General features: G+C 36.7%; 1 protein-coding gene across 1 annotated transcript in view; it reads left to right on the top strand.

Annotated features, from left to right (window-relative positions):
- Positions 1–16,374, top strand: part of DACH2 (dachshund family transcription factor 2) — a 632,298-nt gene that overhangs the window by 480,027 nt on the left and 135,897 nt on the right. Inside the window, exon 5 of the mRNA XM_057717620.1 lies at positions 2,438–2,596. Coding sequence (XP_057573603.1) covers positions 2,438–2,596 — 159 coding nt within the window. The remainder of the gene's footprint in view (positions 1–2,437; positions 2,597–16,374) is intronic.

Here is a 16,374-nt window from a genome sequence, read left to right as displayed (position 1 = left end):
CCCAGAACAACAGAAAAGCAATGTTTAAATGGAAATATAAAAAGAAAAAGAAAAACAATAAAATAAAAATGTATTAAAGAGAAATAAGAAAACAGATAGGGGAAAAGAACTCAGCACAACAGAAAAGCCAACTAGAAATAGAAATATAGAAAATAATAAAAATAAAAATAAAAGTAAAAAATAGAATAAAATATATTATAAAACATGAATATCCCATAAGTGTAAAATAGTAATTTTTAAAAAAGCTGGAACCAGCAAAAGAATGAATGAAAACAATAGAATTAATAATAATAATTCTGTTTCCTTGTGGTCTCAGCTGTAAGTGTCCTTATTCCTTATGTGCCTTCAGCCACAAGCTACCTCTACCTACCCAAGAGTTCCTCCTCTGCCTCTGGGTTGGACACTGGATCTGCTGTGGGCCCTGTGGGGTCCACTTAGGCTCTGATCTGGCCAAATTCCTGCATGTTCTTACTCCCAAAGTCCACAGCTGCCAGAGCTAGAACTTTTTTATTTGTGGGAACATTCATTGTCTACTCAGATATTCCAAAGACACAGGGTGTACCTAGTGACCACAGGGATTTAATCTGTAGCTTGTACAGCTGATGAAAATATTTTTGGTCCTCTTCCTTAGTCCCCCTGTCCCTGGTGTTCAGCTTTGGTTTTGTCCCCACCTCTGTGTGTGATCCAACCATAAGAGTCTGGTCCTGAGGCTGCCTTTTGCCTTGGAGCTCTTGGGTCTGCCTCAGTGAGGGCTTCCTTTATTGTTTATCCACAGATGCCAGTGTGTGGAGAGACAGAGGGTACAATTGTGGCTCCTGCCCCCGCATGTGAGTCAGCAGTGGCACCCTGCTTGGATTGCAGAAGCTCCAGTTGTGGCAGTGGTGGTGTCAATTTCACAGGGAAGCTGGTGGGCATAGGTGTAAGATGAATGGCCCTAGTGATAGCCCACCCTGGCCAGTCTTATTTTGGCCCTCAGCAGCAGGCACACTAGCACCAGCCCTTGAGGGGGCTTTTTCTATTACTTGTCACCTGATGCTCAACAGCCAGGCCTAGAAGAGGCTTTCTTTATTGTTTATCATGGGCCCCAAGAGAGAGGGTACAATAGTGGCTCCTGCCCCTGCATGTGACTCAGAAGTAGCATCCTGCTTCCATGGCAGGCCAATCTTCCCCTCTAGGCATTCCCTGCTGTGGATTTCCTCCCTCCCATCCCCTCAGTCCATCTCCCTGTAGCCAATAGTGGTTCTCACTCTGGGCCTGTTCTCCAGTCCCCATGCTCCAGCTCCCAGACCCCCTGCACTCCTGTTAACACACATTTCAGTCCAGGTCATGCAAGTATGGACTGTCTGTGTGTTTCTCACTCTTTCCTTTCTGCCACAGATTGGCCACTTCATCCTCTTTGGACAGCCCCAAATGCCTCCCTTCTTTCCCAATCAAATTCCTTGTCGTAAAGGAGGTGTCTCCATTCAATAAGGGGTGTTTCCCCCAATTCAGGAATCTCTCCTCTGCTTCAGCTTCCCTGCCCCACGGTGCAGGTCCTGTTTTGTTTCCTCTCCTTCTCCCCCCCCTTTTTTTGTCCTACCTGGTTGTGCAGGGATCTTAATAGTCATTTCCGGTATCTAAGGTCTTCTGCTAGTGTTGTTAGTTTTCTGTGAGAATTATTGCATCTATTGATGTATTCCTGATGCATCCATAGAGAGAGACACACTCCATGTCCTTCTACTCCACTGCCATCTTTCCATTCCTCCTATATGCTCTTAAGCAATGGTTCTGCCCCACAATATGCCAAGTGCCAAATGAAATAGCTATGCCACTGTAGGTTATTATGATAATATAGTAGTCTGCAATTCTGCATACTTTACTTCACTCTCTAGCATGGATATTCAAAGTGAAACACAATTTCAAATTGAGAGCTGTGCTTTTATGTTTTATCCAGCTTATTTTGTATAAAAACCTGCTGTGTATGAAGAGATTAGCTTTTTGAGTGCTGGATCTGAAAACAAAATAACTGATCATTGTGTTTCTTACCATATGTTTTTGCATGTCATCATAAATGTGTTCTTTCTGAGTGAATAGCAACAGTTCTTCATTAAGATATAGCACATGTATGTTAGAGGGTTGGAAGAGAGGCAGTAGTTCCAGTTAATGGCCTTGACCATATAAATGTTTTCAAAAGTTATTCATTGTGCTTCCAGATTTGTTTAGACTACCTGTAAGTTGTGAGCCTATATTATTAGTGGCAGTTGTTTAGTCTTCCCAGAGTCACGTTAAATCCAGGGCTATTGAAAGCTTTTGAAACCATTATAAAAATGAGTTACTTATGTTTAATAAGAATTTTCTATGGAGTAATATTAATAATTACAACCCTAAAAAGGGGGTTTAAAAATCCTTCTCATAGGAAGTTGTTAAATTGCAATCTGTTTATATGAATGTTTTTCAGGTGGAAGTGAATCTTCCTGGGATAAGGATAAGATGCAGTCTCCTCTTGCTGCCCCTGGACCCCAACATGGAGTTGCTCATGCAGCCCGGGCTGGCCAACCAGGCCTTGGGGGTGCTCCTACCCTCAACCCTCTGCAGCAGAACCACCTGCTGAGCAATAGTACGTATACTGCCCTCTTGAAACTTGATGTGTGAGAAAAATACCACCCAAGACCCACTGGATAACTTGTGATACCAGGGATAGTTTATTTATCTTTGATAAGATTTAACAATTTGAAGTTAGGAGGGTGGATAAAGAGGGATGCATTTGAAAGTGTGAGGTTTTTAGAGTAGAGATAAATTGAGTGGCTGTGTAGCAGAGTAGAGGTTCTTAGGAGGCTATGTAATAGAGTAGTTAAGAATTCTGGCTATAGTCACATAAACTTGGGTTTGAATTCCACATCTTTTGAATTCTGTATCACTGTATGGCTTTGGAGAAGTTAGACAATTTTTCCAAGTCTCAGTTTCCACAACTACAAAGTAGGAATAAAACATACCCAATCATTAAGGTTATTGTGAGGGCTAAAAATAATAAAGGAAAAACTATTATCAGTGACTTGCATATAGTAAGTACTTATTACTCAGTAGTAATCAAATACAGGTGAATTATACAAATTCAGTTTTAGATAATGCTTTTAGGAACTTCAAAGACTCAGAAATCTTTCTGTAGGAAAGCAGGCCTTATATACATTACTTAGCTAAAATCTTACTTTTCTTACAGACAGGAAACCTGGGAGAAGAGTTCCATTATTCCTTTCTCTGAGACTTTCATTCCCTCACTAGGATTAAGACAACAGAGGAATTTCTGAGATATTTTAACAGTGCCCTACATCTTAATGAAATTCATCAGTTATTAAGCATATAAAATAAGATATGGTGTCAGCCTTTAAGGAAATTATAGTTGAAAGGGTGAAATGTTTCACAAAAAATGTAATGTTAAGCAAAGGCAAATAAATGAATGTCAGAAAAGTTGTAAATATTATGTTATGAGAAGTAAAAAACAACTCATTAAAGTAGGCTTATGTCATAAAGAAGGGGAACCTAGAGGACTTCTGGTTTCTGATCTGACACGTAAAAATCTTATGAGTTGTCATTCTTGTCCTCACAACAAGAAAAAGGTGAAACGATCTGAAAATCAACAACTCTTTTAAATCTATCAGAGATTGAGTACACAGGGCACAGCTATCCCCCAAACTGGATAGATTGGCAGATACAAAGAATCACAGCGTATAGGGAGCAGAAGCCAGAGCTGGAGCCTGATAGAAACATTTAAAGGGTGACTGAGTTATTTCTGAAGATTCAGTGTGGATCTAGCTTGAGAGACAAAAACTTCTGGGGGCACACTCTTAGGGGTCCCCACAGTTTCATGAGTTTTACTTCCAGAAGCCCCATGAGGTTCTCAGGATGAAGACTTGAGAAAGTTGTCCTTATTCTTCTAGAAGAGGGAGAGGAAAAATAATCATTTCAAAATATGTCCAGAATGTTCTGTTCTCCTTACCAGAGGCCCACCCTCAAAGGAAACTATTTTATCAGAGCTTAAACTACTTGGTTTTACCACAGCCTGACCTAAGGGAAGGGATACACTAAACTCCAGTACTCTGTAGACATTGATGAGAGGGAATAGAGATATCAAACTCTAGCCCCTTTAATTTTTCATGTGGGGAAAGAGAATTACTCTAGTCCACTCTAGCCTTACTGTCTCATCTAAGAGGGAAAAAAAGCTGAAAAGCACTTGCAAAAGTAACCAACCAGGGACAGTCTTACTAGGAGACTGAGATATAATCATAGGATTCTACACCACTTCTTCTCCCTACACATTTTACTACCACCACAACAGGGTTCTGCATAATAACAAGGAGTTACAACTGAAAGACAGAAAGCCTCAGAAAGCCTCTAGGAAAGAATCAAAGACAACAGAGGAGATAGGAAAATACAGTTGATAATAGGACAGCTATAGCAAACAGTAAACAGTCTAACTCCTTGCCAATAACATAAAACTTTCCACTAAAGGTCTGTTTACATCATTTCCCTTTACCCAATACACAATTTCTAGCTTTAAACAAAAAAAATTGCAAGTCGTGAAAAAAGGCAAAAAACACAGTATGAAGAGATAAAGCAAGTGACAGAACTGGAATTAGATATAGCAGATATTTTAGAATTATCAGACTGGGAATTTTAAATAACTATCATTAATATACTAAGAAAATGGGAAAAGTGAAAACAAAAGTATTCATGGAAATTTTAAGCAGAGAAAAGGAAAATATATGCATCAAAAGCAAATACTGAAAATGAAAAGCACTCCAACAAAATGAAAAATGCCTTAGATAGGCTTATCAGTAGACTGGCCAGAGTCAAGGCAAGGATTAGGAAGCTTGGAGATATGTCAATAGAAACTTTCCAAACTGAAAAAGCAAAGCAAAAATGAATGGGGGAAAAAAAGAACAGAATATCCAAGAACTGTGTGGCAATTACCAAAGGTGTAGCACACATGTAATGGAGATACTAGAAGGATAAGTTTGAGGGAAAGGAACAGAAGAAATATTTGAAGTAACAATGACTGAAAACTTTCCCAAATTAATGAGAGACTCCAAACTACAGATCCAGAAAGCTCAATAAACACTAAGAAAGATAAGTATTAGGAAATCTACAGCTATGCATATTATAGTCAAAATGGAAAATAAAAAAGAAAAAATCTTGAAGGAAGAAAGAGGGAAAAAAATATCCTTATGCATACAGGAACAAAAAAAAGAAGAAATATTTGGTGATGAAAGAAAAACCCCACCAACCTAGAATTTTGTATCCAGTGAAATATTTCTTTAAAAGTGAGGAAATAAAGACTTCTTCAGAGAAACAAAAGTTAAAGGAATTTGTTACCATACCACCAAATCCACCCTGTAAAAAGTGTTAAAAGAAAGTCTTTAGAGAGAAGGAAAATGGTACAGTCAGAAACTTGGAGCTACAAAAAGAAAGTTAGAGAATAGAAATAGGTTAGGAATAGTTAGGAATAAATTAAGGTAAATTATATATATATTCTTAATCTAACAAATAAACTGTTCTAAATAATAATAATGATATATTGGGTGATTACACTTTATGGATAAGTTATATAAATGACAGTGGTGTTATAAAGGACAGCAGGGAGGAATTGGATATTCTCTGCTGTAAGGTACTTTCATTACCCATGAAGTGGTTTAGTGTTATTTGAAAGCAGTTAAATAAGTTGTAAAATGCATATTACAAACTCCATGGAAAGCACTTAAATTAAAAAAAAGGTACAATTAACATGATAAAAGAGGAGAGAAAAATGAATCATATAAAATGGTAAGTTAACAAGAAAGAAAGCAACAAAATAGTGGAAGACATGATTTAAAAAAAAGGAAAAAAAACAAAGATGAGTAGAAAACACTAATAAATATGATAGCTACTATCCAACTATCATAATCACTTTAAATATGATTAGTTTAAACACACAAATTAAAGACATAGACTGCCCGATGAATATTAGTGACCTGGGACATTGATGATTTTGCTGGCATTTAAACAACATACTTCTTATATAACCATGTATCAAGTAAAAAACAAACAAACAAAAGCAACAACAGCCAAAAAAAGAAAATGGAGATAGTCAAAGTAAATAAGAAACTGGCAGCCAGTCATGCTGACAACCACCCCCACATCAGTGGCACAAACCATGGGACTGCCTGAGCAGTGCAGCCAGCCCAGACAATACACAGCCCTACCCATCAGTGGGCCTGAAGCCATTGCATGAGGAAAGACCTGGCAGCCAAATGGGCTGAGGAATAACCCCACTTACCAGTGTGCCCATAGTTGTTGAACCCATCACAACAGAAGGGCTCATACAGTCCACACAGAAGGCACTCCTAGAGCATATAGTTATGCTGACCAGAAGGTTTGTGCTGCTGTGCCCCATGGTCTCCTATGCAAGGCCAATTTTCCAAAATCTGGAAATGTAAGCAACCTACTTCACACATAGAAATATACATACACAATTAGGCAAAGCAAGGAGACAGAGGAATGTGTTCCAAACAAAGGAACAAGACAAAACCACAGAAGAACTTAGCAAAGTGGAGATAAGCAATCTACCCAATAAATAGTTCAATTTAATGATCATAAAGATGCTCAATGAAGTCAGGAGAAGACTGGATGAACACAGTGAGAAGCTTAAAAATAGTTAGAAAATATAAAGAAGAACTAAACAGAAGTGAAGAATAGAACAACCTAAATATAAGAAATTCACTAGAAGGGATAAATAATAGATGATACAGAGGAATGTATTGGCAAAATCAAAAACAGAGTAGTGGAAATCCCTCAAGCTGAACAGAAAAAAAGAAAAGAATTGTAAAAAATGAGAACAGTTTAGGAGACATCTGGGACAACATCAAGCATCCTAACATTAACATGCTGGGGGTGGGGCAGAAGGAAAAGACTAGGCAGAGAGCTTATTTGAAGAAATTATAGCTGAAAATTTCCCTGCCCTGGGAAAGGAAATGGATGTCCAGGTCCGGGAAGCACAAACAGTCCCAAAAAAGATGAAACCAAACAGATCCACACCAAGACAAATTATAATTAAAATGACAAAAAATAAAGAGGAAATCTTAAAAACAGTAATATAAATGCAAATAGTTACTTTGAAGGGAACTCCCATAAGATGATCAGACACTTACCAACAGAAACTTTGCAGGCAAGAGAGACCAACATGATGAAAATGATGAACAGCAAAAACCTACAACCAAGAATAAACAATGTGGCAAGGCTGTCATTCATATTTGAAGGAGAGAAAGTTTTACAGACAAGAAAAAACTAAAGAGTTCAGCACCACTAAAACTGCTTTACAAGAAATGTTGAAAGGACTTCTTTAAGTGGAAAAGTTCGCAGCTAGAAATATAAAAATTATGAAAGAAATGTTTCATTGGCAAATGAAAACATACAGAAAAGGTAGTAGATCAACCATTTAAAATTTTGTGGGAAGGTTAAAAGATAAAAGTAGTAAAATCATCTCTACCCACAATAAGTAGTTAAGGGATACACAAAATAAAACAATGTAAAATCTGACATCAAAAACATTACATGTGAGGGATGGGGAATAAAATGGAGGGTTGTTAGAGTCTGTTTGAACTTAAGAGATCATCAACTTATTATATGAACCACATGGTAAACACAAACCAAAAACCTATAATAGATACACACAAAAAAGGAGAAAGTATTCAAACATAACATTAAAGATAGTCATCAAATCACAAGGGAAGAGAGCAAAAGATAAGAAAGGAACAAAAGAGAACTTCAAAAACAATCAGAAAACAAAATGACAATGAGTACATATCTATCAATAATTACTTTAAATGTAAATGGACTAAATATTCCAATCAAGAGAAATAGGTATGGTTATATGGATTAAAAATAAGACCCATAGGAGAAATACACCAAGGCACTTATTAATCAAACTAACAACAATTAAACACAAAGAAAAATTATTAAAAGCAGCAAGAGAAAAGCAACAAATAACATATAAGGGAAAACCCATAAGGATAACAGCTGACCTTTCTACAGAAACTCTGCAGGCCAGAAGGGAATGGCAGGATATACTGAAAGTCATGAAAGAGAGAAACCTACAGCCAAGAATACTCTACCCAGCAAGAATCTCATTCAGATTTGAGGGAGAAATCAAAAGCTTTCCAGACAAGCAAAAGTGAAGAGAATTCAGCACCACCAAACCAGCCTTACAACAAGTGCTAAAGGAACTTCTCTAAGTAGGAAACACAAGAAAAGGAAAACACCTACAAATACAAACCCAAAACAATTAAGAAAATGGTAATTGGAACACACATGTCAATAATCACTTTAAATGTAAATGGATGAAATGCTCCAACCAAAAGACACAGCCTGGCTGAATGGATACAAAAACAAGACCCTTCTATATGCTGCCTACAAGAAACCCACTTCAGACCAAGGGATACATATAGACTGAAAGGAAAGGGATGGAAAAAGATATTCCATGCAAATGGAAGTCCAAAGAAAGCTGGAGTAGCAATACTCATATCAGACAAATTAGACTTGAAAGTAAAGACGAATAAAAGAGACAAGGAAGGATACTCCATAATGATCAAGGGATCCATTCAAGAAGAACATATCACAATGGTAAACATCTATGCCCCCAATATAGGAGCCCCTCAATACATAAGGCAAATGCTAACAGCCATAAAAGGGGACATCGACAGTAACACAATAATAGTGGGAGACTTGAACACTTCACTTACATCAATGGACAGATCATCCAAACATAAAATAAATAAAGACACACAAGCTTTAAATGACACATTAGACCATCTTGACTTAATTGATATTTATAGGACATTCCATCCAAAAACGACAGAATACACTTTCTTCTCAAGTGCACATGGAATATTTTCCAGGATAGATCACATCTTGGGTCACAAATCAAACCTCAGCAAATTCAAGAAAATTGAAATCATATCAAGCATCTTCTCAGACCACAACGCCATGAGACTAGATATCAATTACAGGAAGAAAACTGCAAAAAATACAAACACATGGAGGCTAAACAATTCACTCTTAAACAGCCAAGGAATCACTACAGAAATCAAAGAGGAAATCAAAAAATATCTAGAAACAAATGACAACGAAAACACAACAACCCAAAACCTATGGGATGCAGCAAAAGCAGTACTAAGAGGGAAGTTTATAGCAATACAGTCCTACCTTAAGAAACAAGAAAATGATCAAATAAACAACCGAACCTTACACTTAAAACAACTAGAGAAAGAAGAACAAAGAAACCCCAAAGTGAGCAGAAGGAAAGAAATCATAAAGATCAGAGCAGAAATAAATGAAAAAGAAAGGAAAGAAATCATAAGAAAAATAAATAAAACTAAAAGCTGGTTCTTTGAGAAGATTAACAAAATTGATAAACCATTAGCCAGACTCATCAAGAAAAAAAGGGAGAAGATGCACATCAACAGAATTAGAAATGAAAAAGGAGAAGTAACAACGGACACCTCAGAAATACAAAACATCATGAGAGACTACTACAAGCAACTATATGCAAATCAATTGGATAACCTGGAAGAAATGGATACATTCTTAGAAAAATACAATCTTCCAAGACTGAACCAGGAAGAAATAGAAACCATGAACAGACCAATCACAAGTACGGAAATTGAGGCAGTGATTAAAAATCTCCCAACACACAAAAGCCCAGGACGAGATGGATTCACGGGAGAATTCTATCAAACATTTCGAGAAGAGTTAACACCTATCCTTCTCAAACTCTTCCAAAATATTGCAGAATGCGGAACACTCCCAAACTCATTCTATGAGGCCACCATCACCCTGATACCAAAACCAGGCAAAGATGTCACAAAAAAAGAAAACTACAGACCAATATCACTGATGAATATAGATGCAAAAATCCTCAACAAAATACTAGCTAACAGACTCCAACAGCACATTAAAAAAATCATACACCATGATCAAGTGGGGTTTATCCCTGGGATGCAAGGATTCTTCAATATACGCAAATCAATCAACGTGATACATCATATCAACAACTTGAAGGATAAAAACCATATGATCATCTCAATAGATGCAGAAAAAGCTTTTGACAAAGTTCAACATCCATTTATGATAAAAGCTCTCCAGAAAATGGGCATAGAAGGAAATTACCTCAACATAATAAAAGCCATATATGAAAAACCAAAAGCCAACATCGTTCTCAATGGGGAAAAACTGGAAGAATTCCCTCTAAGAACAGGAACAAGACAAGGGTGCCCACTCTCACCACTATTATTCAACATATTTTTGGAAGTTTTAGCCACAGCAATCAGAGAAGAAAAAGAAATAAAAGGAATCCAAATTGGAAAAGAAGAAGTCAAATTGTCACTCTTTGCAGATGACATGGTATTATATATAGAAAACCCTAAAGACTCTACCAGAAAACTGCTAGCACTAATTGATGAGTTTAGTAAAGTAGCAGGATACAAAATTAATGCACAGAAATCTCTTGCATTCCTATACACTAACAACGGAAGAGCAGAAAGAGAAATTAAGGAAACTCTCCCATTCACCATTGCAACGAAAAGAATAGAATACCTAGGAATAAACCTGCCTAAGGAGGCAAAAGATCTGTATGCAGAAAACTTTAAGACATTGATGAAAGAAATCAAAAACGACACAAACAGATGGAGGGACATACCATGTTCCTGGATTGGAAGAATCAACATCGTGAAAATGACTGTACTACCCAAAGCAATTTACAGATTCAATGCCATCCCGATCAAATTACCAATGGCATTTTTCACAGAACTAGAGCAAGAAATCTTACGATTTGTATGGAAATGCAAAAGACCCCGAATAGCCAAAGCAATCTTGAGAAGGAAAAATGGAGTTGGTGGAATCAGGCTTCCTGACTTCAAACTATACTACAAGGCCATAGTGATCAAGACAGTATGGTACTGGCACAAATATAGAAAAGACGATCAATGGAATAGAATAGAGAACTCAGAAGTAAGCCCAGACACATATGGGTACCTTATCTTTGACAAAGGAGGCACGAGTATACAATGGAAAAAAGACAGCCTCTTCAATAAGTGGTGCTGGGAAAATTGGACAGCAACATGTAAAAGAATGAAATGAGAACACTTCCTAACACCATACACAAAAATAAACTCCAAATGGATAAAAGACCTACATGTAAGGCCAGACACTATAAAACTCCTAGAGGAAAACATAGGCAGAACACTCTATGACATTCAACAAAGCAACATCCTTTTTGACCCACCTACTAGAATCAGAGAAATAAAATCAAGAATAAACGAATGGGACCTCATGAAACTTAAAAGCTTTTGCACAGCGAAAGAAACCATAAACAAGACTAAAAGGCAACCCTCAGAATGGGAAAAAATAATTGCCTATGAAACAACGGACAAAGGATTAACCTCCAAAATATACAAGCAGCTCATGAAGCTTCATACCAAGAAAGCAAATAACCCAATCCACAAATGGGCAGAAGACCTAAATAGACATTTCTCCAAAGAAGACATCCCGATGGCCAACACACACATGAAAAGATGCTCAACATCACTCATCATCAGAGAAATGCAGGTGAAAGCCACAATGAGGTATCACCTCACACCGATCAGAATGGCCATCATCACAAAGTCTGGAAACCACAAATGTTGGAGAGGGTGTGGAGAAAAGGGAACTCTCCTGCACTGTTGGTGGGACTGTAAGTTGGTACAGCCACTATGGAAAACAATTTGGAGGTTCCTTAAAAAACTACAAATAGAACTACCATATGATCCAGTAATCCCACTCCTGGGCATATACCCAAAGAAAACCATAATCCCAAAAGAAACTTGTACCATCATGTTTATTGCAGCACTATTTACAATAGCCAGGACATGGAAGCAACCTAAATGCCCATCAACAAATGAATGGATAAAGAAGATGTGGCATATATATACAATGGAATATTACTCAGTTATAAAAAGGGATGAGATGGAGCTATATGTCATGAGGTGGATAGAACTACAATCTGTCATACAGAGTGAAGTAAGTCAGAAAGAGAAGGACAAATATTGTATGCTAACTCACATATATGGAATCTAAAAATGGTACTGATGAACTCAGTGACAAGAATAAGGATGCAGATACAGAGAATGGACTGGAGAACTCGAGGTATGGGGGGGGGGCGGGGGGTGAAGAGGAAACTGGGATGAAGCGAGAGAGTAGCACAGACATATATATACTACCAACTGTAAAATAGTCAGTGGGAAGTTGTTGTATAACAAAGGGAGTCCAACTGGCAGATGGAAGATGCCTTAGAGGACTGGGGCAGGGAGGGTGGGGGGGACTTGAGGGGGGGGAGTCAAGGAAGGGAGGGAATACGGGGATATGTGTATAAAAACAGATGATTGAACCTGGTGTACCCCCAAAAAAAATTAAAAAAAAAATAAGACCCATATATATGCTGTCTACAAGAGACTCACCTCAGATCTAAAGTCACACACAGACTGAAACTGAGAGGATGGGGAAAGGTACTTCATGCAAATGGAAATGAAGAAAGCTGGGGTAGCAATACTTATATTAGACAACACAAACTTTAAAACAAAGACTGTAACAGAGAAAGAAGGATATTACATAAAATGAAAGGATCAATCCAAGTAGATATAACAATTGTAAATATATATGAACCCAACATAAGAGGACCCAAATACATAAAGCAAATACTATCAAACATAAAGGGAGAAATTGACAGTAACACAATAATAGTAGGTGACTTTTGCACCCCATTTACATCAGTGAATCTATCACTTAGACAAAATCAATAAGGAAACGTCGTTAAGTGACACATTAGATCAGATGAAATTGGTAGATACATACATAGAACATGCCATCCAAACGCAGCAGAATACACATTCTTTTCAAGTGCACATGGAACATTTTCCCAGATAGATCACATGCTGGGCCAGAAACAAGTCTCGATAAATTTAGGAAGGTTGAAATCATATCAAGCATCTTTTCCGACCACAACACTAGGAGACTAGAAATCAGCCATAAGAAAATGAACTGCAAAAACACAAACATGTGGAGGCTACACAATATGCTACTGAACAATCAATGGGTCACTAAGAAATCAAGAGGATATTAAAAATACCTGGAGACAAATGGAAATGAAAACACAATGATTCAAAATCTATGGGAAACAACAAAAACAATTCCTAAGAAGGATGTTTATAGTGCTATAAGCCCATTCCTGGAAAGAAGAAAATCGTAACCTTACACATAAAGGAACTAGAAAAAACAAACAAACAAAACCCAAAGTTAGTAGAAAGAAAGAAATAATAAAGATAAGAGCAGAAATAAATCATATAGAGACAAAAAATAGTAAAGATCAAGGAAACTAAGAGTTGGTTCTATGAAAAGATAAACAACATTGATAAACCTTTAGGCAGACCCATGAAGAAAAAAAGAGAGAGGACCCAATTAAATAAAATCAACAATGAAAAATGAGAACTTAAGCCAATACCACAGAAATACAAAGGATCCTAAGAGATTACCTCAAACAATTATATGCCAATAAAAGGGACAACCTAAAAGAAATGGAAAATATTCCTAGAAATGTACAATTTCCCAGGATTGAATCTGAAAGTAATAGAAAATATGACCAGACCAGTAAGGAAATTGAATCAATAATAGAAAAAACTACCAACAAATAAAAATCTAGTACTGGGTGGCTTCACAGGTGAATCCTACCAAACATTTAAAGAAGAGTTAATGCCTATCTTAAACTATTCAAAAATATTGAAGAGTAAGGAATGCTTCCAAACTCATTCCATGAAGCCAACATCACACTTCTACCACAACCAGACAAAGACACTGCAAAAAATAACATTAGAGGCCATTATCACTGATGAACATAGATGCAAAAATTCTCAACAAAATATTAGCAAATTGAATCATCAATACATTAAAAAGATCATATACCAGGGCTTCCTAGGTGGCGCAGTGGTTAAGAATCCGCCTGCCAATGCAGGGGATATGGGTTCAAGCCCTGCTCCAGGAAGATCCCACATGCCGCAAGCAACTAAGTGCATGCACCATAACTATTGAGCCTGTGCTTTAGAGCCCATGAGCCACAACTATTGAGCCCATGTGCCGCAACTACTGAAATCCATGTGCCTAGAGCCTGTGCCCTGCAACAAGAGAAGCCACAGCAATGAGGTGCCCCGCACACCACAATGAAGAGTAGCCCCCACTCACCACAGCTAAAGAAAGCCCATGCACAGCAAAAAAGACCCAACACAGCCAATAAAATAAATAAATTAATTAATTATTTAAAAAAAGATCATATACCATGATCAAGTGGAATTTGTTCCAGGGATGCAAGGATGGTTCAATATCTGCAACTCACTCAACATAGTACACTATTTTAACAAAACAAAAGATAAAAATCATCTCAATAGATGCAGAAAAAGCTTTTGACAAAATCCAACATAAATCTATGATTAAAAACTCTTAATAATGTTGATATAGAAGGATGATATCTAAATATAATAAAGGCCATATATTACAGACCTACATCCAACATACTACTCAGGGGTGAAAAGCTCAAAACACTTCATCTAAGGTCAGGAACAAGACAAGAATTGCCACTTTTATTCAAGATTGTTCTATCCATAGCGCTCAGATAAGAAGAAATAAAAAAGAAACCCAAATTGGAAGGGAAGAAAAAACTGTCACTGTTTGTAAATGATGTGATCCTATATATATAGTAACTCTAAAGATACCACCAAAAACTATTAGAACTAAAAGGTAAAATCAGTAAAGTTGTAGAATACAAAATTAATATACAGAAATCTGTTGCATTTATATATACTAACAATGAACTATCAAAAAGAGAAGTTAAGAAAATAATTTCATTTGCAATTGCATGAAAAAGAATGAAATACCTAAGAATAAACCAAACCAAGAAATTAAAAGATTTGTACTTAGAAAACTGTAAGACATTGATGAAGGAAATTGAAGATGACACAATCAATTGAAAGAAACACTATGCTCATGGATTGGAAGAATTAATATTGTTAAAATGACCATACTACCCAAGGCAACCTACAGATTAAATTCAGAATCTGTCAAAATACCCATGACATTTTTCACAGAACTAGAACAAATAATTCTAAAATTTGTATGGAGACACAAAAGACCCCAAAACAATCTTGAGAAAAAAAAAAACAAACAAACAAAAAAAAACAAAGCTAGAGGTGTCTCTCTCCCTGATTTCAAGCTGTACTTCAAAGCTACAGTAATCCAAACAGTATGGTACAAGAACAAACACATAGATCAATGAAAGAGTATAGGGAAACCAGAAATGATCCCAGACTTACATGGTCAATAAAGCTCTGGCAAAGAATGCAAAGTTTACAATGGGGCAAAGACAGCCTTGTCAGTAAATGGTGTTGGGAAACTGGACAGCTATATGTGAAAGAATCAAACTGGATGATTTTCTTACACAATACACAAAAATAAACCCAAAACAGGTTAAAGACTTGAATGAAAAACCTGAAACATAAAACTCTTAAAACAAAACATAGGTGGTAAATTCTTTGACATCAATCTTAGCAATATTTTTTGGATATGTGTCCTCAGGCAAGGGAAACAAAAGCAAAAATAATCAATCGTGACTACCTAAAACTAGAAAGCTTTTGCACAGTGAAGGAAATTATTAATAAAAGAAAAGGCTGCCTACTGAAAGGGCAAAGATATTTGCAAAAGATGTATCTGATAAGGTGTTAATATCTAAAACATACAAAGGACTCTTACAACTCAACATCAGAAAATCACCTGATTAAAAAATGGGCAGTGGACCTGAGTAGACATTTTTCCAAAGAAGATATGCAGGTGGCCAACAGTCACATGAAAAGATGCTCAACATCACTGATCATTAGGGAAATGCAAACCAAAACTAAAATGAGATATCACCTCATGCCTGTGAGCATGAATATTATCAAAAAGATAAGAAATAAATATTGGCAAAGATTTGAAGAAAAGGAACCCTCATGTACTGTTGGTGGAATGTAAATTGGTGCAGACACTATGGAAGATGATATGGACATTCCTCAAAAAATTGAAAATAGAACTACCATACCATACAGCAATTCCACTCTTGGGTATTTATCTGAAGAAAACAAAAGTACTAATTTGAAAAAAAATATGCACCTAACTGTTCATAGCAGCATTATTTATAGTAGCCAAGATAATGGAAGCCACCTAAGTGCCTACAACAGATGAATGGTTAAAGAAGGGGTGGAATATTACTCAGCAATAATAAAGAATGAAATCTTGCCATTTGCAACAATGTGG

This window comes from Hippopotamus amphibius, chromosome X (assembly GCF_030028045.1).
Source record: "Hippopotamus amphibius kiboko isolate mHipAmp2 chromosome X, mHipAmp2.hap2, whole genome shotgun sequence".
NCBI classification, from domain to species: Eukaryota; Metazoa; Chordata; class Mammalia; order Artiodactyla; family Hippopotamidae; genus Hippopotamus; species Hippopotamus amphibius.
This window is presented reverse-complemented; position numbering and strand designations above follow the sequence as displayed.